The sequence below is a fragment of the Podarcis liolepis genome (assembly GCF_965112155.1).
Source record: "Podarcis liolepis genome assembly, chromosome: 3".
Taxonomy (NCBI): domain Eukaryota; kingdom Metazoa; phylum Chordata; class Lepidosauria; order Squamata; family Lacertidae; genus Podarcis; species Podarcis liolepis.
Genome location: NC_139557.1, coordinates 23,866,142 through 23,889,364, shown reverse-complemented (window position 1 = coordinate 23,889,364; position 23,223 = coordinate 23,866,142). Strand labels below are relative to the sequence as shown.

Sequence of the window (23,223 nt, the reverse complement as noted above, 5' to 3'; positions counted from 1 at the left end):
TTAACTTTGAGTGATTGATTTGTTGTAGGTGAAAAGTCTCACGAAAGGCAGAGTAAGTGTTTTTTTTTTATTTGCAATAGGGAGTTCCTGCTACAGATAAGCTGTTCTCTCCTCTCAGAAGGTGGAGCTTCTGAGCTTTTATAACCCTGAGCCACACAAGTACGGGGCTCACTCTGCTTGAGAAGAACTTCCACTTGTTCAGGACTTGCAGCAGGTTAGTATTCTAAGGTAGATGATTGCTTTGGAGAGTCATTGCTCAAGAGCAACACCCTGGACAGAGGAGTAGTGCAGGGACAATTTCCAAAGACCTCACCTCTGCCCAAAGGTTTTCTTCTTCTTACCCGCAGAGTACTAAAGGTTTGTGGGTTGGGGAGGGGGGATACTGTAATCCTCAGAACAGAGACATTTCCCTTTGGACAGACCAAAGGAAGGAGCAGAGTTCTAAAAATAAAATGGGGTTGGTCTTTGTTGCACCTCAGAGGAAAAAGAAATGTTGGGTAAGAATGGGAGAGAAATTAGATTCATTTTTGTTATGTACTGAGTTGAATAGGATCCAAACTGCAGCAGTCTGATTGGTCCTAGAACAATAGGATCCAAAATGCAGCAGTCTGATTGGTCCTAGAACAATAGGATTCAGAATGCAGCAGTATGATTGGTCCTAGAATAATGCAGCAGTATGATTGGTCAGCAGGAGCCACCCAATTCAGCTCCAGATAGAAGTGAAATTTTTGCTAAAGAAAAATTCTATCCGCTTCAGGTGGGAATTCCCACAAGGACTGTTATTTGACTACAAGGCAAAGAAGGTGAAAATAAGGACAATTCAAGATAAAGACAAATTTCTGGCAAGATACCAGGAGGACCTACAGAAGGGGACTGTGGACGTACTTGCAGAACAGAGGAGAGCACTGGATATTCTGAATCTCTCGATTGGACAAAAACCACCACCATCAGAAGAAGAGCAACAACTTGGAGCTGTTGGAGGAGCCTCAGAAAAATAGCAAGATGGCTCTGCAATTCCTTAGTTGGAATTGTAATGGGCTCAATGGGCCTTTGAAGAGAAGACAAGTATTTCATATATTGAATAGAGAACAACTGGACTTGATATGCCTACAAGAAACTCACATAACCAGAGCCCACAGGAGATTACTTATAAATAAAAGGCTAGGACAAGAATTTATTTCATCAGACAAAGTTAAGAAGAGAGGAGTCGTAATATATGTGAAGGAGAAATGGGCTCCAAAAATGATATTCAAGGATGAACAAGGGAGATATCTGGCAGTGGAGATACAATTACAAGGAGAAAGATTTCTAGTGGTTGGAATTTATGCACCAAATGAAGGCAAATCTGACTTCTTTAAGAGACTCCATGAAACCCTCACTGACTATCTGGATTACAATATGATAATCATGGGAGACATGAATGGCGTGGTCTCCACCAACATGGACAAGGCACAAAGACTAACAGTTAGCAAGGAAGGGAGACTCCCTAAGACTTTTTTCGAAATGACAGAAAATATGGACTTGATAGACATATGGAGAACAAGGAACCCTCTGGAGAGAGAGGGAACTTTCTTCTCCCAAGCAATGATGACCTGGACCAGAATCGATCAAATCTGGGTTACTAGTGGAATGGCCCCAAAGATCAAGAAAGTGGAAATCTGCCCAAAAACTTGCTCCGACCATAACGCCGTGAAGATGGAGATGAAACTCACAATAACTGGTCAATTTAGATGGAGAATGAATGACACCCTCTTTCGAGATAAGGAGATTCTCACGAAGGCCCAAAAGACCCTAAAAGACTATTTTGAAATAAATTTGAGGACCGACGTGGAGAAAAGAGTGATCTGGGACGCAAGTAAAGCGGTTATGAGAGGATTTTTTATTCAACAAAATTCAATAAAGAGGAAAAAACAAAATGAGAAAAAAGAGAAGATTTTGGAAATGATAAAGGAAGGAGAGAGAAAATTAAGAACAAAACCAAAATCTCAGGACATTTTAAGAGAGATCAAGTTATATCAAACACAATATATGGAATTGATGAACCAAGAGATTGAATGGAAGATAAAGCAAATGAAGCAAAAGACTTTTGAATCAGCAAATAAATGTGGCAAACTTTTGGCATGGCAACTGAAGAAAAGGCAGAAACTAAATACAGTTACAAGCCTAGAGGTGGATGGAAAGAATATATCTAAACCTAATGAAATTAGAAATTGCTTTTTAAGTTATTTCAAAAAACTCTACACTCAAGGCCCGCAAAATGAAGAAGATATAGACAAATTCCTTGGAAAATATGGATTACAAAACATCTCTCATCAAAGTAAGATGGACTTGAACCAGAGAATCTCAGAACAAGAGATAGAGGCTGCCATTCAGAATATGCAACTGGGCAAATCTCCGGGACCAGATGGACTGACTTCCAGATACTACAAATCGCTGAAGGAATGGTTGACTCAACCATTAAGAGAAGTTTGTAATGAGATCCTTGAGGGAAAAAGGGCACCTGAATCGTGGAAAGAGGCATATATTTCACTCATACCAAAGTCAGAGACTGAAAAGACCCAACTCAAGAACTACCGCCCAATATCACTCCTTAATGTGGATTACAAAATTTTTGCAGACATTTTGGCAAAAAGATTTAAAAGAGTCTTGATGGAGAAGATTCATAAGGACCAAGCAGGTTTTCTCCCTAAAAGACACCTGGCAGACAATGTAAGGAATGTAATAGACATTCTGGAAAAGCTAGAGGTGAATATAAACACTAAAGCAGTATTGATTTTTGTGGATGCGGAGAAAGCCTTTGATAATATTTCTTGGAGTTTTATGAGGAAGAATCTTCATGGGATGGGGGTAGGCCAGGGTTTTGAGAATGGTATGGCTGCAATATATTCTGAACAAAAAGCTAAACTGATTGTAAATAATGTTGTGACTGAGGAACTTAAGATAGAAAAAGGAACACGACAGGGGTGCCCGATTTCCCCATTACTTTTTATTTCAGTTCTGGAGGTGTTGCTGAACATGATAAGAAATGACCAGCAGGTCAAAGGTGTGCAGGTCGGAGCTAAACATTATAAGTTAAGAGCGTTTGCAGATGACCTAGTATTGACTTTGCAAGAGCCAAACACTAGTACAAAAAAGGTTTTAGAAATAATACAACAGTTTGGCCAGGTAGCTGGATTTAAGTTGAACAAGCAAAAAACTAAAGTTTTAGGGAAAAACTTAACAGATATGGAAAAGGAGAAATTTCAAGAGGAAACAGGGTTGACTGTGGTAAAGAAGGTGAAATATCTAGGGGTTTACCTAACATCTAAGAATGTGAATTTGTATAAGGACAACTATGAAAAATGTTGGTCAGAAATTAAAAAAGATCTAGAAATATGGTCAAATTTGAAATTGTCAATGTTAGGCCGAATTGCAGTAATTAAAATGAATGTATTGCCTAGAATGTTATTTTTGTTTCAGACCTTGCAGATTCTTGACAAGATGGAATGTTTTAAGAGGTGGCACAAAGACATTTCGAAATTTGTCTGGCAGGGCAAAAAGCCCCGAATTAAATTTAAGATATTGACAGATGCTAAAGAAAGAGGGGGTTTTGCCCTGCCGGACCTAAAATTGTACTATGAGGCAGCAGCTTTTTGCTGGCTGAAAGAATGGATGCTCCTCGAGAACACGGACATCTTGGATCTGGAAGGTTTTAACAATGCTTTTGGTTGGCATGCATATCTTTGGTATGATAAAGTTAACAGTGCCTTTAAAAATCACATTGTTAGAAAAGCATTGTTTAATGTTTGGATAAGATATAAAGATCTATTGGAAAATAAAACCCCTAGATGGGTGTCACCAGTGGAGGCTAAAGCAGTGAAGAAGCTCAATATGGAGGTCGGATGGCCGAAGTATTGGGAAATTTTAGAACAGGATGGAGATAAGTTCAAACTACAAAGTCAGGAGAAATTGAAGCATAAAGTAGAAAATTGGTTCCAATATCGTCAAATAATGGAATTTTTTAAACAGGATAGGAAAATTGGTTTCCAGGTGGAAAAATCAAAATTAGAAACCGAATTGTTAGAACCCAATACTAAGAATTTATCTAGAATGTACAACTTGCTGTTGAAATGGAACACACAGGATGAAACAGTTAAATCGGCTATGATTAAGTGGGCACAGGATGTTGGACATAACATTATGTCAGCTGACTGGGAATGGTTATGGAACACCGGTATTAAATTTACGGCATGTAATGCCTTAAAGGAAAACATTATGAAAATGGTATACAGGTGGTACATGACCCCAGTCAAGCTGGCAAAAATCTATCATTTGCCCGATAATAAATGTTGGAAGTGTAAAGAGACTGAAGGTACCTTTTATCACCTTTGGTGGACATGCCCGAAGATTAAGGCCTTCTGGGAAATGATCTATAATGAAATGAAAAAGGTACTTAAATGTACCTTTCCTAAAAAACCAGAGGCCTTTCTATTGGGCATTGTCGGCCAATTGGTGACAAAGAAAGATAGAATTTTTTTTATGTATGCCACAACAGCAGCAAGAATACTCATCGCAAAGTATTGGAAGACACAAGATTTACCCACTGTGGAAGAATGGCAGATGAAAGTGATGGACTATATGACACTGGCCGAGATGACAGGCAGAATCCGTGACCAACGAAAAGAGACGGTGGAAGAGGACTGGGAAAAATTTAAAAGCTATCTTAAGGACTACTATAAACTTAATGAATGCTAAAATGTTGTGGTTTTCAGAAGCAAAAGGGTACAGGGATATAAGGCTAGACTATAAAAGAGGACTAAGATGATAAAGATTGGAAAGTAACAATTGGGAGTTGCTAGTTGAATTATGGACATTGGGATGCAGAGAGGGGGGGTATGGGGAAGTCCAAGAAAAGAGGTTTATGAAAATATGTTTGAAATTATACGTGTATGTTTGTCATTTTTAGTGTTTGTTTGTTTTTCTTAAAAGTGTTGTAAAACCAATAAAAATTTTATAAAAAAAAAAAAAAAAGAAGTGAAATTGCCCGGGCTCTCCTTGCACCTGAAGACGTCGCTACTGTTCCATACAAAACAATAATGGAACAGCTGAAGGGGCACTTTTCGCCTCAGCCCTCAGTGGTAGCTCGTCAAAATGCCTTCTACACAAAGCGGCAAGCCCCTGGGGAAACCATAACTGGGTTTGTGACCTTTCTCCACCAAGCCGCCTGGTTCTGCAACTTCTCAGAGTTGGAGAACATGCTTTGTGACTGCCTCGTCGGTGGCCTGAAGGATGAGAAGCTGCAACGACGCCTCTATGTTAAGAAGGACCTAACGTTCCAGGTCGCCCTGGAGGAGGCCCTGGCAACAGAAGCTGCCGAGAGGTCGACGCAAGAGCCACGACCAAGCCTGCCGTCCCAACCGAGGGTCCACCACGAAGACCTCACCGATGACTCAGGATCTGACAGGGAGGAGGTGCACCGAGTACAGCAGCGCACTCAAGCAGCACACAGACCACAGCTGCCTCGACGAGAAGGAGGGAACTGTGCAAGATGCGGGGAAAGTCACAAGAGGAGGACCTGCCATTTCCGCAACGCAGAGTGCAGGCAGTGCAGAAAATCGGGACACATCGCCCTGGTGTGTTGGGCTCTGCCCACCCGACACCAGGCATCAGATGATCAATCCAAGAGCCCTAGGTCCCAACGCACCAAGGCAACTCGACAGGTATACCAGTTGCCCCACCCCAACGTAGATAAAATTTATGTAGAGGTACAGATAGAGGGGGCCCCATGCCGCATGGAGCTTGACACGGGTTCAACTCTATCCATAATCTCGGCAAGGACCTTAAGGAAACGGTGTCCTAGTGGGGGTCCCAAACTCAGGCCGGCCCCATTCACCCTCCGGGACTTCCAGAAACATAAGGTCCCCACAATGGGGGTGGGGACCTTCAGGGTGCAATATCGAGGGCGGACGTGGCAACTGGACTTGCTTGTGGTCAAGGGCCCCTATATTAGCTTACTGGGATTGGCATGGTTTGGACCACTGGGGCTAGCCGTCACCGGGGTGAAACACTAGCTTACAAGTGGACGTGGACGCCATATGCAAGGAATTTCTGGGGGTTTTCGATGGGAATTTGGGACAGTATACGCCCCCCCCATTGCTCTACAGCTTGACCCCGCAGTACGACCTGTCAGGCTCAAGGCCCGCCAGGTCCCGTTCGCCCTGAAACCCCGTATAGACGAGGAATTCGACCGGCTCGTGGAGCAAGGAGTGCTGGAGCCGGTGCCTAATGCCCCCTGGGAAACCCCAATCGTCACACCCGTCAAGCCTAATGGTTCGGTCTGCATCTGCGCAGACTACAAATGTACCATAAACAAGGCCCTCACGACCCACGCATACCCAGTGCCAGTGGTCAGCCATGTCCTTGCCACCTTGGCTGGGTCAAAAAAATTTGGCAAGCTGGACTTGGCCCAAGCATATCAACAGCTGCCAGTAGATGAGGCCACAGCAGAGGCACAGACGATTGTGACGCACAGAGGAGCGTTCAGGGTAAAGCGGCTGCAATTCGGTGTCAGCGTGACACCAGGCATATTCCAGAATCTAATGGACTCTCTCCTTAAAGGGATTCCTGGCGTCACCCCCTTCTTCGATGATGTGTTGATTGCTGGGCCCACACCAGAGGAGTTTGAGGACCGCCTCTGCACCGTTCTGCACCGTTTCCAGACGGCGGGTCTCAAGGTGAAGCGGGAAAAATGTCTACTAGGAGTGCCTTAGGTGGACTTTCTGGGATTTATGGTGGACGCAGAAGGGGTCCACCTGACTGGGGACAAGGTACGGGCCATTTGTGATGCCCCAGCGCCCAAGAGCAAGACTGAACTTCAGGCCTTCTTGGGACTATTGAACTTTTACCATTCCTTCCTTCCCCACAAGGCAGTGGTAGTGAAGCCCCTACACAGACTCCTGGACAAGTGGGCCCCTTGGGTGTGGGGCCAGCGCCAGGAGGCCGCATTCCAGGCAGTCAAGAACTTGCTTGTCTCAAACTCGGTCTTGGCACACTTCGACGAGAGGCTGCCGGTGGTGCTAGCATGCGATGCCTCGCCCTATGGCATTGGCGCTGTCCTGGGACACCAACTCCCGGATGGAAGAGAGGTACCGGTGGCATACTTTTCCCAGACACTCAACGCAACCGAGCGGAACTACTCGTAAATCGACAAGGAGGGTCTGGCAATCGTGAAGGGAGTAAAAAAATTCCATGATTTCTTGTACGGGCGGCCCTTTACCATGATGACTGACCACAAGCCGCTGCTTGGCTTGTTTACCCCCAAAAAGCAGACCCCCCAAGTACTGTCTCCTCGTGTCCTCAGGTGGTCAATTTTCCTTGCCAGCTACCAGTATGCACTGATTCAACGCCCTGGGAAGGCGATGGGCCATGCGGACGCCCTCAGCAGGCTACCACTACTGGAAACAGGCCCTGATCCAGCACCTGCACAAGAGCTTATGAGCCTGGAGCTGCTTCCCGACCGTCCTAATCAGGCACAAGAGGTTGCACACAATTCCAAGAAAGATAGGGTCATCTCCCGGGTCCTGGACTGGGTGTGGAGGGGATGGCCCAGCAGCAGCCCCAGGCCAGAATTCGCCGGCTACACAACCCACAAACATGAACTATCGGCCCACAAAGGGTGCCTGTTATGGGGAAGCAGGGTCGTTGTTCCCCAGCCCCTCTGCAAAAGGGTCCTCACAGCCCTACACGAGACACACCCAGGGGTAGTGAGAATGAAGGCCCTTGCCAGGAGTTATGTGTGGTGGCCGGGGATCGACGGAGAGATAGAGGCCTGGGTCAAACACTGCCAGGCCTGCCAAGAATCCCACCCAGATCCCCCAAGGGCCCCAGTCCAGTCCTGGGAGTCCGCCCGAGCACCATGGTCACACCTGCATGTGGACTTCACTGGCCCCTTTCAGGGGAAAACATTCTTCATAGTGGTGGACTCTTACACCAAATGGCTGGAAGTCGCACTGATACAGTCCACTTCCACGTCCGCAGCCACCCGGGTACTACGCAGGCTGTTTGCAACCCACGGGCTCCCTGACACTCTCGTCTCAGACAACGGGACCACATTTACGTCAGGAGAATTCCAAATCTTCACAGCACAGAACGCCATCCACCACATCCGTTCAGTGCCATTCCACCCTGCCACCAATGGCAAAGCAGAACGCATGGTGCGGACCACCAAGGACACCCTCCGCCGCATGACGCAAGGGGATTGGGAGTACCGCCTTGCCACATTCCTTCTAGCACAGCACAACACCCCCAGCCCAACGACTGGCCGGAGCCCTGCTGAACTACTAATGGGTGCTTTGCAATCAGATTGGACCACCTTCACCCCGATAGAGCTCAGGATGAGGTAGTGGTGGGGGAAGGCAGGAACCCCCAGACCTTCATGGCCCAGGACCCAGTGTACGCAAAGAATTTTGGGGCAGGCCCAGCATGGGTACCCGCCACAGTCACCAGGGTCACTGGCCCCGTGTCGTACGAGGTGCTAACAGATGGGAGGCAATGCTGGCGCTGCCACTGTGACCAGATACGGCGACGATTCCCGGGAGAAAACCAGGAGGAGGAAAGGTCAGAGGAGTCCCAAGGGAACAGTGGGGCAATGAGGCCCATAGAACAGGAGGGGCCAGCAGGAGAGGCAGAATCAGTAAATACAGAGAGGACACGCGAGACCGAAAGGACACCGGAACCAGAACCACGACTGAGCGAGCTGGTTGCACCAGACCAAACGGCCCCATCACAGCCAGCATCCTTGGAACACGAGCCAGAATCTGAACCCCGGAGCAGGGAACACCCCAGGCCGCAACGCACACGTAGGCCGCCGGCGTACCTTGAGGACTATGAATGTGACCTCCCGGGCAGGACTGGAACTTAGAGGGGAGGGGTGTTATGTACTGAGTTGAATAGGATCCAAATTGCAGCAGTCTGACTGGTCCTAGAACAATGCAGCAGTATGATTGGTCAGCGGGAGCCACCCAATCCAGCTCCAGATAGAAGTGAATCCACAACCTGATTGGCCTACAGGAGAAGTCCGGAATTAGCCAATCACGTGCAGCCCATTGTGTAAATAATGTATATAAAGCAGATACTTTGAGGGGACTTCCACTCCTCCTCACCACTATGAGCTGAATAAAGAGCATGAAATCACTTTGCGACTCTGAGTATATTTCAATTTTTAAAATAGTAACTCACTAAATTTCATTTTCCAAAAAACATAGCTATCCCTTGAAATTTGACTGCAGTTCTCCAGCCAAACAATGTGCAAAAACACATATGGTGAGGTAAAATGTGCATATAAATGCATATATTATTGAAAGGAATGTAGAAAATGGGTGTGGTTCTCCAGGGTTGAGGAGGGTGTAGATGCCATCCAACTGTCTTAGGGACTCCAGTCTGGATTTGCTTAGGGTTTAATCCTTAGCCTTTTCTTCTTCCTAAGATATCCCACAAGGCAATGGAGGTTTAGGGTCAGAGGCTACCTCCTCCTAGATGGGTTACCTTCCCAGATTGATGAGCCCCACCTGCCCCTCACTTCCCTCTACAGCATGTGCAGAAACCGCCTTCTTGACCCTTGGACCCACTGTTGGTCTCATCCCTCAACCTGCCAGAGCCTGTCCTTGCGTAGAGGGGAGGTGCCTAACTCACATGGGTTTGAGACCCACCAGCTATCCTTACCTGGTTTAGCCAGCTAGTCAAAGAGGTGGTGCTTCAGATGTGATTCATCACTACAAAGTCCCATCATCCCTGGCGGCTGGCCATGGAAAGCCATGTGCCTGAGGAGATGAGAGGCAGCTGATGGCAATGGCAATGGTGCGAGGACGAGGGGGAAGTTATAATTTTGTGGCTCTGGGAACATGGACCATGGCTGTCCAAGAGGGGGTGATAGTCATAGATCATGGGTAGGCAAACTAAGGCCCAGGGCCCGGATCCGGCCCAATTGCCTTCTAAATCCGGACCATGGATGGTCTGGGAATCAGCATGTTTTTACATGAGTAGAATGTGTCCTTTTATTTAAAATGCATCTCTGGGGTTTTTGTGGGGCCTGCCTGGTGTTTTTACATGAGTAGAATGTGTGCTTTTATTTAAAATGCATCTCTGGGTTATTTGTGAGTGAGATGCCTGCTTTATTTGTTAAAAAATAAACCAGAAGGCTTTAATATGAAATACTTCCTTGCTGTAAGCAATCACGAGAGCACCATTTTGAACAGTTGTCCTGCTCTGCAGTGGTTTCCCTATCAAACATGACCTCTCAATCTCTCTCTCTCTCTCTGTCTCTCATCATAACAGGAAAGCAAACACTTAGGAACATGGCTGGGAAACCTAAGCTTTACTACTTCAATGGAAGGGGCCGAATGGAAAGCATAAGGTGGCTCTTGGCTACAGCAGGAGTCGAGGTTGGTTTCTCTGAGAAAACACCTTTCCCCCACCCCCCAAAAAGAATCAAGGGAACTGTTGTTTTTCCAGCATTCTTATATTTCAGGCAGTTTCCAAATTTGGGCCCAGCATTATCATTTGTGAGTGAGGTGCCTGCTTCAGGCAGGGGATTTTATCTATCCTGGAAGGGGCAGCTAATTGATGAGTTATCTTCATTCATTATGATTGTACTTTTGCTGCTAAGGAGGGAGGGGGAGATATGATTGTGTGGACAGGCGGAGTCACCCAAACCCTGGGCGGCCCCCGTGTGGAATAACGACTCAAGACAACGTGCTATGGGATTAAAATTGGCCACAACTTTATTATGTTTCAGATGTGGGTAGACCTTGGCTCAGGCAGTGGGCATTTATCCCTCCCAGTCCCCCGCTGGGGATCTGGGGAACATCAGGGTTATCCATGGGGGGGGGGAGGATGGGCTGGCTCTGGAGAACATATCTTCAAGCAGAGAGAGCCTGCCTCTGTTATGCCGCCGTCGCAAGGAAAGCAATGACAACCTCCAGGCGTACAGCCGAAGCCTCCCCTCAAACAACCCCTTTAACGGGGAACCCTGGTATCGCCGCTGCAAAGAGTAGGGGGGGCGTCACCGCTGAACGCCCCCCCCCATTTAGGGAAGATAGACTAAAGGATTCCACCCAAGGCCTGATACCACCAAAGTTGTGACGTTTTGCTATGGGAAAGGCAAACCTGCCAATGCAGGAGAATTCCTTTCCGGCCGTTCAACAGCAACCTTGACGCAGCAGCACCCACATACCTGTGGAGAAAAGGTTAACCTGCAAAAGAAGTCTTAACTGAGGGTGGGGAGGGTGGGAGAAGCTCTGGAGCCAACTGATGATTCCCAGGTAAGATCCTCCCCCTACTGTGTGGGCAGGTGGTCCCTCAGCAACTGGCTGAGGTAGGCAGAGATCTCCAGGTGTCCCACCTGGGGAAGGCCAAGCCAAGCCTGTGCTAATGGTGCCACATAGGGTCCAGGGGGCTTCACATGACCACGCAAAGAGCACCCCCATTTAATGTGGGGAGCGGTCATTGTGGGATTTACTGCTTCAAGTGCTAAAATGATATGACTAGCCTGTAGTACTTGATTTGTGCATGGGAAACATTTGTTGTTCTGTCCCAGACAGAGAAGATTATTGGGTGGGCTGGCCCGGAATTCGGCTGGGAAAGGGGAGTTTTCATCAAATTTTCTCCAGTAGTTTGAAAACTTGAAAGGCCCTGTGTCATTTTTGGAGCCTGAAATTATTTCATGAGACCCTTGTAATATTCTGCCTCTTTTATTTTTTAGTTTGAAGAACAATTCATTGAGACCAAAGAAGATCTAGAAAAATTAAAGCATGGTGAGTATGTTATCGGAATATCAGTGGGACTGTCTTCTAGTACAGTAAAGCCTTATAGTCTTAATAGCAGGGGTTTTCAAAGTGGACTTGTTTCTCCAGTTCTGCATTGTGCACACTTTCAGGCAGGAATGCATGTGATACACAGTTGTGATCTGGTTATATTGCCTTTCCCCCTCTTCTTTGAAAGAAAAGAGAGTTTATCCAGATACCCACAACACATACCACTCCACTCTGCATTGTGCAGAATGGTTTGCTTATTTTTTAGCTGGAGAACAGAAGTAGCTTAAATAACATACAAAACTAGTTTCCAATGGTTGATTGCTGTACTAATTTAACACATGTTCTGCAAAAGGGTTTTGAGGGGAAAGCAGAGGGAAACATGATTATCGCAAAGGCACAATGTAAAAGTAAAGTCTCAAAATCAAAGCATGGCTTGTGAGATGCTCCTGAAAATTTACTTTCCATAGTAATTACCTGGGAGGATGGACTGATTTTTCATCTTCCTTTCACAAGGTGGAGACCTGCTCTTTCAGCAAGTGCCCATGGTGGAAATGGATGGGATGAAGATGGTGCAGACCCGAGCTATTCTCAACTACATTGCAGCCAAATATAATCTCTATGGGAAGGACGTGAAGCAGAGAGCACTGTAACATTCCTCTACGTTTGGTTACTAAATGCATACTTTGGTTGGCTGTACATGATATAAGATCATCTCTGTTCTGTCATATGATCTACTGACGAGTTATGAGTCAGCATGTTTCATCTTGGGCAAGAAAGGGTCCAGTATGAGGTAATTTGACCTCCCAGTCCCAGCAAAGTTCATGTGGACTGGTTCCTTGGAAATCAATGAATTTTCATGTAATCCCAATAGGAGATTGGGAGGTCATTGTCCCTTCCCAATGTTTGGTTTTTGGGGTGTTTTTTCTTGAGAATGTATAAAATTGATTTTTGATATAAGGCTTTCTTTATAAAAGGTCTAACTGGTGAAGATCACTATACTGGCAAGCACATTATAGGGGCTTTTGTTGCATAGGGAGAGGCTTTTTCCAGGGAAAATGCCCTTTCTCCAACATACAGGATCCTTGTACTTGTTTTTCTGCTGGGTCATCACACATTTTTGCCTGTGACACTACTGCCCAATTCCCCCACAAGGTTTTGGCTCTGCATTATCATAATTAGTACTATTGCTGTTGCTGCTGCTACCACTACTGTTTTTCTTGTTTCAATTTTTTTTATTAAATTTTCCAAATTTTACACAACACAAAATAACAAAAAACAAAACATACAAAAAACAAAAACAAAAATACATTCAAAACTTCTTACAGATAAAGATCCAAATTACATTCCATTATTGAGAGACTTCCTCAAATCCTTCCTAACTGATTTTCATTAAATCTCATTTTAGCAATTTTCCAATATCCACTTTCTAATAAAATTAACCTGTTCAAATTACTAATTTCCTTTCTTTCCATATTATTCTTAATCCATAATCTTATACAACCACTACTGTTTTTCTTATTATTACCTGAGTATGAGAGAAGGAAACACTTTCTCTTTCAAATAGGATTGATATGTATTGCGAAGGTGCTATGGATCTGAATGAATTGAAAAAGATGATTCACTTCAAGCCAGCTGACAGCAAGGAGAAAGAGTTTGCAAACATTATTGAAAAAGCCACCACCAGATACTTTCCAGTCTTTGAAAAGGTATGGGGCGAAGGAAACTTACAAACCTTTTAACACAACAAAGTCACCTATGCTCAGCTGGAGTTGGCAGCTGGTAATGTTGATAGGACTGCTTGGCTCATCAGAAATCATTTCCTTATTCCTTGTATTTTCCAAGCTTCTGAGCTAAAAGTAAAAAAATTAAAACAAAAAATTAGTTGTGTGAGAGAAGATCAGGAATCACACACAGTGTTCGTTTGCCATGTGAACTCTGATCTCAGAATCTGCCCTGCCGCATTGAAACATAACAAGCAGTGGTTTGGGAAGAGGGAATGTAATGATCAAGCTTCTCTTTCTTAGCCAGCAGTTTGTTAGAAGACATGAATCAGAACTGATACAAATACTCTCGATCTCCTGATACAATATAATCTGGGAGCATGATATTCAAAAGTGGTTCAGATATAGAGTCTCCATTTTGTTTATGTACCTGAAGTACTCTTCGAACATTTCCTGCTCTATAGGTCCTCAAAGATCATGGACAAAATTACCTGGTAGGAAATCAGCTCAGCAGAGCAGATATTCAATTGCTTGAAACCATTTTAATGGCAGAAGAGCTGAAGGCTGATATTCTCTCCAAATTCCCTCTTTTAAAGGTAAGCATGCTTACTGAAGCATAAGCAAAGTTCTAGTATGGCACTTTTATTCTTTGCATATCTAAAACACCATTGTCTCTGGATTTCTATTGCACAAAGTCTAAATCACACAGGAGGCCCACATTCATGGATAAGCCTTCTGTGAATTAAATTTAGACACAAACAGGTAACCTACCTACGATTATAGACCTGCAATGGAGCTGGAATATTGACCTCCCTCTCCAAAGGTGCATGCCTGAAATAACTGGGTTTAGTGTACGTATAAAGTTTGAGTACATATAAAGTTTATCACTTGTAGTTTCATTATTGACTATGAAATCATAGTAACCGTAAGCGGCTGTCAGGGGCTGCCTCAGGTCTCAGCTCACAAAAGACCAACGCCAAGCTCTTCATATACAGTGGTACCCTGCAAGACGAATGCCTCGCAAGACGGAAAACCCGCAAGACGAAAGGGTTTTCTGTTTTGGAGGCGCTTCGCAAGACGAATTTCCCTATGGGCTTGCATCGCAAGACGAAAGCCCATAGGGAAATGCTGGCGGTCGGGAGCAAAGACTTTCGCCCACAGCCGGCCTTCAGAAGAGGACCTCTTCTGAAGGCCGGCGGGGGGCAAAAGTCTTTGCTCCCCCCCGCCTGCCTTCCCCCCGCCTGCCCCGGGCAATCTTAAAATGCTGGCGGGCGGGAGCGAAGCGTTCGCTGTCGACCCCCAGCATTTAAAAATCTCCAAGGGACAGCAGAGAAGTCTCTGTCCCGGGGAGATTTTAAAATGCTGGGGGTCGGCAGCGCTTCGCTCCCGACCCCCAGCATTTTAAAACGCTGTTCCGAAGGGGGGGGCGGGGACACCTGCCCCAGCCGCCCCACTTCGGAAAGCTGTTCCGAAGTGGGGAGGGGGGGCGGGGACGCCTGCCCCAGCCGCCCCACTTCGGAAAGCTGTTCCGAAGTGGGGAGGGGGGGCGGGGACGCCTGCCCCAGCCGCCCCACTTCGGAAAGCTGTTCTGAAGTGGGGCGGGGGGCGGGAACACCTTCTGAAGGCGGGCAGGGGGCGAAAGTCTTTGTCCCCCCTGCCTGCCTTCCAAGGGGCTTTTAAATCGCCCCGGACAGCGGAGAAGTCCTCCTCTGTCCGGAGCGATTTTAAAATGCCGCCCGCCAGCATTTTAAGATCGCCCCGGACAGCGGAGAAGTCCTCCGCTGTCCCGGGGTTTTTTTAAATGCTGGGGGTGGGAAGAAAAGCCCTTGTCCCCCCCCACCAGCCTTCAGAAGAGGTCCGGGGACAGACTGTCCCCGGACCTGGTCTGAAGGCGGTTTCCCTAGGAACGCATTAATTGATTTTCAATGCATTCCTATGGGAAACCGTGCATCGCAAGACGAAAAAACCGCAAGACGAAGAGACTTGCGGAACGAATTAATTTCGTCTTGCGAGGCACCACTGTATACAAGGATGTTTATTGCAGTTCATTATTGGTTCCACAACCGAGGCGCGCAGCCCCGCGTCTCTAACGTCAGACATTTGAAGTCCCCTCTGAGTCGGTCCCGCCTCTACACCAACTTAAGAGGCTTGTGCTAGACCACCTCTTCCTGTCTTTCCTTTTCCGCAGGGTCTTTCTGCCCCCCTGGGTTCCTTCCCTCCTGCTCTCTCCTGAAGCGGATTCCTCAGATGCCTGTTCCCCCCTCCTTCGTGCTTTGGGGCTAGGCTCCTCCTCCGGGCTTTCTCCATTTACGCGCGCCTCCACATTTGAACTTGGCGCGCGTTCGCTACCCCTGACCTTCCTTTTGACACTTACGCTACTCCCTGTACTACTCTCCGCCTCTTCCGGCAGGACGTCCTGCCCCGATCTCCTTCCCCTGTCTCTTTCCTGCTCCGCTCCGTGTGTCACACTGGGAACTCCCCTCTCTTCCCTTTGTTCCTGCTGGGAAGCCGGCCCCGATCTCCCACTCCCGCTCGGGGTTTCCCTGCTGCTTCCCTGCTCCTGGCAGGTCCCCCCTGTGACCCCCCTTGTCCTGACTAGGGGCGCCCCCTCCTAAGAATCCTCCGATTCACTTGAGAGACTCATGGAAGATCTCAAGTCATTGTCATCCTCTTCCTCACTGTCCTGGGATTCTTCCTCGTCGCTCTCCGTCTCCTCCCTCACCTGTGCCTCTGTCTCTGAACCCCTGACATCCATCCCCCCCTCGAAGCCCCCCCTTCCCCCCTCCCGCTGCTCGGGCGCAGGTTCTGGGGGCTCCGTCGTTGCGGAGGTCGCTGCCGGACACAGGTCGTCGACGTCGATCTCCTCTGCTTCCAGTTCATTGTTTGTGTACTCGAACCCATTGTCCTCTCCCAACATGTTCACGTCCTCCCCTCCCCCTGTTGCCTGGGTGGGGTCTGCTTGCCAAGGACCCACCTGCCACCTCATGCGCCAGTCCTCTTCTGGTTGGTCGTCCCACCAGTAAGAAGGGTCGGTGTCCACCCCCGAACACGATCCCCTTGGAGGGCTCGACTCTGGCGTCGTCTCCTCTGCGGAGGAGAACCCTCGGAAGGTGCTGGCGGAAAGTGTGGGCGTAAAAAGCCAATCGTCGAAAAACTGTGCTGGCATGGGCCTGTGTGGGAAAAGGGCATGGAACTCGTCCTTGAGGAGGGGTTCGTCCAAAGCGTAGTCCGGCACCCAACTGTTGGTGCTGGCCGGGGCGCCCTCCCTGGCGAGAAAATATTCTACTCCCTCTTCCCCCCATCTCGAGTCCAGAATCTCTGTGACCTCGTTGACTGGTTCGTCCTTAGGTGACCTCCCCCTCTTGGGCGACTCCCTGCTTGGTTCTGGTGCCGTCCCTGACTCCTGAAATCTGTGTGGGGCCTTGTAGGGGGTGAGCACCGACCTATGAAAGACCGGGTGCATTCTGGAACCCTCGGGGAGGGCCAATCGAAACGCTACGGGATTGATCCTGGCCTCAACTTGGTACGGCCCTAGTTGCCTGTGTCCTAGCTTCTTTTTAGCTAACGACTTGGCCGGCACCGCTTGGGCCGCTAACCATACCCAGTCTCCCACCTGGATGTCTTCCCCCTCCCTCCTGTGTTTGTCCGCCTGCACCTTATAGGCTTGTTTAGCTAGCTCTAAATGTCTCCGTAGCTCGTCGTGCACCTCTTGCAATTCTGCTGCGAAATGGTCGGCTTCCTGTGGCGCCCCCCCCCCCCGTCGTTACGAGCCCCGGGAAGGTTCTGGGATGCCTTCCATTGTTAGCGAAGAACGGCGTCACCCCCGTCGACGCGTGCTTCGTGTTGTTGTAGGCAAACTCAGCCATCGGCAGGTAATCCACCCAAGCCGCGGGTCGCTGATTGGCGTAACATCTCAGGTACTGCTGCATGATCGCGTTGACCCTCTCTGCTTGGCCGTTGGTCTGCGGATGTCTCGCCGACGACAGGTTGATTTTGACGTGCAGAATCCCTAGGAGCTTCTGCCAGAAGCTGGACACAAACTGGCGCCCCCTGTCGGACAGAATGGACCGTGGCAACCCATGCACCTTGAACACGTGGTCGATGAACAGTTTGGCTGTCTGCTCCGCTGTCGCCACCTTCGCGCAAGGAATGAAATGCGCCATCTTGGTGAACAGGTCTACAACCACAAGCACCGCCGTCTTGCCTCGCGAACTGGGCAGATCAGTGACAAAGTCCAGCGCCACCCTCTCCCACGGTTGCAGTGGCGTTTCCAGCGGTTCCAGCAGTCCCGCTGGCTTCTGGTGCACTGGCTTGGACCTTTGGCACGTGTCACACCTGGCGACGTACTCCGCGACCTCCCCTCGCATCTGGGGCCACCAAAAGTCTCTGGCCACTAATTCCGTCGTCTTTTCCTTGCCGAAGTGGCCAGCGCTGGGTGCGTCGTGCAACTGCTGCAGAACCTTCGCGCGGAGATCGTCTCCCGGAACGTAGAGAGCACCTTTACGGGTCAGCAGGCCGTCGCGTATCTGGAACTCGTCGTCCTTCGCTGTGCCCCTCCGCACCTCTTCCATCTTGGACTGTGCGAACGGATCCGCCTGCAATGCGCGACGCACCGCCTCCAGGTCCACGGCGGCTGAAGCGCACGCCCACGCCTGCGGTGCAAAAATGTGCTTGGCTGCCACCGGTGCCGCTGCCTCGAGATACTGCGGTTTCCTGGAGAGCGCATCTGCTATGACATTGTTGTCGCCTGGGATGTACTCTATCCTGAAATCGAAATCCGCAAAGAACTCCGCCCAGCGTATGTGCCTCTGGCTCTGTAGCTTCGCCGTGCGCCAGTACTCTAGGTTCTTGTGGTCCGTGCGGACCTGCACGGTGTGCTTGGCTCCAATGAGAAAGTGCCTCCACGCCTTGAAAGCTGCGTGGATGGCCAGCAACTCCCTGTCCCAAATGGTGTAGTTCTGCTCCGACTTGCTGAGCTTCCGGGAGTAGAAAGCACAGGGCCTCCAGTTTCCCTGCGGGTCTTCCTGTAAGAGGACGGCCCCCACCGCTCTGTCAGATGCGTCAGTCTCAACCCTCATGGGCCTGCCAGGATTCACGTGTAGCAGCTGTTCTTCGGACGCGAAGAGACTCTTAAGTCTCCTGAAGGACTGCTCCGCTTGGTCCGTCCAGGTGAACTTCTTCTTCTTGGAGCTGAGAGTGTCCGTGATAGCTGCCGTCTCCTTGGCGAAACCCCTGATGAACTTGCGGTAAAAGTTGGCGAAGCCGACGAACCTCTGGAACTCTTTCCGATTTCGCGGGCTCTTCCAGTCCAACACTGCGCGGACCTTGGCGCTGTCCATGGCTAGTCCCCTGTCGGACAGCCTATAGCCCAGAAAATCCACCTCCGTCACGTCGAATTGGCACTTCTCCAGCTTAGCGTAGAGCCTGTGCTCCCGTAGCCTCTGCAGGACCTCTTTCACGTCGCTCTCGTGAGCCTCCGGCGATTCTGAGAAGATCAGAATGTCGTCGAGGAAACATACGCACTTCTTGTAGAGGAGTCCCGCTAGCACGTGATGCATAAAAGCTTGGAAAAAGTGGGAGCCATTTTGGAGACCAAACGGCATAACTCTGTATTCGTAGGTGCCCAACGGCGTGAACATGGCCGTCTTCCACTCATCACCCTCTCGCACGCGTATGAGATTGTAAGCTCCGCGGAGATCCAACTTGGTGAAGATCTTCCCTTTCCGCACCGTCGCGAGCAGGTCGTCAATCTTGGGCATGGGAAAGGCCGCGGGCTTTGTCTTAGAGTTTATGAATCTGAAGTCTACGATCAGCCTCTTTTGGGGCGTGTCCTTCTTCTTCACAAAAAACACAGGACTGCCCCCTACAGCCTTCGATTCTCGGATGAATCCCCGCTGCAGGTTGTGATCTATGAACTCCCTGAGCTCCTGCAGCTCCTCCTCGGACATGGAATACAGCTTCACAGGCGGCAGCGTTGTCCCTGGCAAGAGGTCAATAGCGCAATCGTAGGGCCGGTGAGGTGGCAACTGGTCAGCCTCCTTTTCGCAGAAAACCTCCAAAAACCCCTTGTACTTGAGGGGTACTGCTTGCGCCATGCTGAGACGTAGCTGCTGCCCCTCCTCTTGGCCCTCCTCCTCCTGACCGGTCTGGATGCAATGCTGCGCGCAATAGGACGAGCCGAAGGTGAGCTGCCACTGGTACCACGCCATGGTCGGGCTGTGCCTATCCAGCCAACTCATGCCTAACACTATAGGCGTGTCTGACAGGCGGGTGACGTTGAAACTGATGACTTCTCGGTGATTGCCAATCTGCATCACCATGGGCGGCGTCTGTTGTACCACTTGCCCCCCCAGCAGCTTCCTGCCATCCACTGTGACGACGTTCAATGGCAGCGTGGCTGGCAGAAGCTCTATGCGATGCTGCTTGACGAACTGCACCCCCACGAAGTCTGCGTTGCTCCCACTGTCAATTGTGATGGGGACCTCCAGGGTGCGTCCATTAGGTAGCTGGAGGGTTGCAGTGAGCTGCACTACAGGTTTGGGTGGCAGGGGGTCTGTAGGCTGCAAAAGCGCTGGGGACTGCTCTACTGACTCGCCTGGCTGTGCCCCAACATTGCTGATTCCAGCCAGGCATTGTCGTTTCCCTAAAACTGCTCTTCATGCTGTGCTGCTGCAGTTACTGTTGCCAAGGCTGCAGTGTGCTGCCGGAGCCTCTGGGGACACTCTTTCGCCATGTGCGTTGCACTGTCACAGATGTAACACTTCCTGTTCCCTCTAGGAGGCTTCTTCTTGACTGTTCCGGACGCTGGGGCTCCGGCCACTGACTGAGCCTTTGCACTCCCCAGTTCCATAGGCTCCTCCCCTGGCTGCAGCTGAGGGGAGAGACGCGGACGTCCTGGATCTCTGGGAAACAAAGGAGGCACTCTAGACGGTGCGTGAAGCTGGCTACCCCCCTCATTGCGCCAAGGGCGTTCTTCCTGGCGCACTCCAATGGCAAGCGCTCGCTGCACCACGTCTGCCAGGGTTTTAGGTCTGTCCCCCCTAGCCAGTTCGTCCTTCACAGGGCCAGAGAGCCCCTCCCAAAATAAGTCTCTGACAGCCAAAGAATCTTTCTCCCATCGCAGCACATTCAGCAAGGCGAAAAAGCGAGCATGGTACTGACGTACTGAAGCCTTGCCTTGCCTTAAACCATGGATCTGCTGGCGTGCCACATCCACATCCACGCTAGACTGAAAGCAAGCGTCCATGCATTTGATAAATTCATCAGAGTCCCTTCGAGCAGGGCAATCCTCGCGCCACAGATTGCGCAGCCAAGCCCTCGCTTCCCCATGCAAGTGGGACACAATGAAACCCACCTTCTCCTCCTCATCTTTAAAGTCGTTGCGAAGCAAATGCAACGCATATTCTACGTCTGCTTTAAAACTGGGGTATTGCTGCAGGTTCCCATCGAAGTGGGCTACCAAGTTGCCCCCTCTTCTGCCCAGTGCTACTCCAGCAGCTTTGGTCCCCGGGAACCCCACTTGGCATGCATGATCCCACCTGGCTTGCAGATCTTGGCACCGCTTTTCCGCCTCTTCCCCCTTCTTCTGGGAGACCACTACCAAAGTGGTAAGCCGGGAGACTGCGTTGCGTAGCTCAGCTATCTGCTGCTCCATACTCATGGCTGCCAAACTTCGTGAGCTTTGCAAAAAAAAAATTTGCGTAGTTTGTGAGGGGACTTACTGTCAGGGGCTGCCTCAGGTCTCAGCTCACAAAAGACCAACGCCAAGCTCTTCATATATACAAGGATGTTTATTGCAGTTCATTATTGGTTCCACAACCGAGGCGCGCAGCCCCGCATCTCTAACGTCAGACATTTGAAGTCCCCTCTGAGTCGGTCCCGCCTCTACACCAACTTAAGAGGCTTGTGCTAGACCACCTCTTCCTGTCTTTCCTTTTCCGCAGGGTCTTTCTGCCCCCCTGGGTTCCTTCCCTCCTGCTCTCTCCTGAAGCGGATTCCTCAGATGCCTGTTCCCCCCTCCTTCGTGCTTTGGGGCTAGGCTCCTCCTCCGGGCTTTCTCCATTTACGCGCGCCTCCACATTTGAACTTGGCGCGCGTTCGCTACCCCTGACCTTCCTTTTGACACTTACACTACTCCCTGTACTACTCTCCGCCTCTTCCGGCAGGACGTCCTGCCCCGATCTCCTTCCCCTGTCTCTTTCCTGCTCCGCTCCGTGTGTCACACTGGGAACTCCCCTCTCTTCCCTTCGTTCCTGCTGGGAAGCCGGCCCCGATCTCCCACTCCCGCTCGGGGTTTCCCTGCTGCTTCCCTGCTCCTGGCAGGTCCCCCCTGTGACCCCCCTTGTCCTGACTAGGGGCGCCCCCTCCTGAGAATCCTCCGATTCACTTGAGAGACTCATGGAAGATCTCAAGTCATTGTCATCCTCTTCCTCACTGTCCTGGGATTCTTCCTCGTCGCTCTCCGTCTCCTCCCTCACCTGTGCCTCTGTCTCTGAACCCCTGACAGCGGCAAATGATTATTTGGGGATACCACCATTTCTCCTTTTCTCTACTAAAATATTTTGCTCACTCTCTCTCTCTCTCTCTTAGGCCTTTAAAGAGAGAATAAGCAACATCCTGACAGTGAAGAAATATCTGCAGCCTGGTAGTCAAAGAAGACCACCAGCAGATGAAAAGGCTATTGAAAAGGCAATGAAAATTTTTGCCTGAATCATGGCTGAGGATCACAGATGATGCACTATTGTATTCACAGGCAATGGGCAAAAACTGAAATGGGACCACAATGGCACAGTGTAAATCCACAAAGCTACAGTAGGAACCCAAATAACTAACAGAACAATAGGAAGTAGTGATAATACTGTGCTGCACTACACCAAAATGAAATAAAGCATTCTACAACTTTTGTATTCTGGTTGTTTTAGTTCCAGTATGACGTCATTTACATTAATCTTAAACAGCAGGGGAGCTCCTAAGCAGCCTTGTCATACTTGTTGTTGTTGTTGTTGGAATTGGAGCTGACCACCAACAGTTTACACCTACTCTCACTCTCACACACATTTCAAAGTATAATATCCTAATAAGTGTAAATAACTGACACTGTGTTTTAGTTCCAAAGTTTTAACCACAACTTTTCATGATTTATCCTACCAAACACTGCTGCAAGATCTACAAAGGTTGTAGATAGATCTTAGGTCCTTTACCATACTTCTTAATCTGATAGTTTAAGACGTAACATTGGTTTATATATTGGGCTAAGTGTGCATTTATGAATATTTATTCTATGATTGAGACCTTAAAATTCTTGTAACAATCCCCCATTTGGGGCAATAATTTAACTAAAATTGTTGCCCCACTAAACAACCTGATGTCCACTCTTCCCAAATGTTGGTACGGGGTATGTTTATGTAACCCTGAGGAGATTTGCATGTCAGGTCTCTCTTTTTTTCAATTTTTAAACAAACAAACAAACAAACAAACATACCTCTTAATTGTACTAAATCCAATCTTAATAACATTGTTAAGTGACTTTCTCAAATCCCCCTGGCTGAATTTCAGTGTATATCATTGTAACAGTTTTCCAAAACCAGTTTTCTTATAAAATTAACTTAATCACTTAACATCTTTCTTTCTTTCCCTTTTAACTTTAAACATGCTATTCTCTAACATTTCATATTTAAATCCTAAGCCTATCTGGTATTTGCAAGTTTTTCCAA

General features: G+C 48.8%; 1 protein-coding gene across 1 annotated transcript; it reads left to right on the top strand.

Annotated features, from left to right (window-relative positions):
• The first annotated feature begins 67 nt into the window (after positions 1–67).
• LOC310703403 (glutathione S-transferase-like) lies at positions 68–22,412 on the top strand. The gene is made up of 7 exons (XM_083495769.1): positions 68–214; positions 10,312–10,418; positions 11,738–11,789; positions 12,303–12,435; positions 13,354–13,495; positions 13,975–14,106; positions 22,100–22,412. Exons 2-7 carry the CDS (start codon positions 10,332–10,334, stop codon positions 22,217–22,219), a joined length of 666 nt encoding a protein of 221 aa, XP_083351895.1. The 5' UTR covers positions 68–214; positions 10,312–10,331; the 3' UTR covers positions 22,220–22,412.
• The last annotated feature ends 811 nt before the right edge of the window (positions 22,413–23,223 follow it).

Bases quoted from the DNA above. Each gene is read 5' to 3' on its own strand.
- LOC310703403 (XM_083495769.1), top strand. From the start codon at position 10,332: ATGGCTGGGAAACCTAAGCTTTACTACTTCAATGGAAGGGGCCGAATG. The intron at 12,436-13,353 runs GTAACATTCCTC...TCTTTCAAATAG, and splicing joins GACGTGAAGCAGAGAGCACT to GATTGATATGTATTGCGAAG. The intron at 13,496-13,974 runs GTATGGGGCGAA...CCTGCTCTATAG, and splicing joins ACTTTCCAGTCTTTGAAAAG to GTCCTCAAAGATCATGGACA.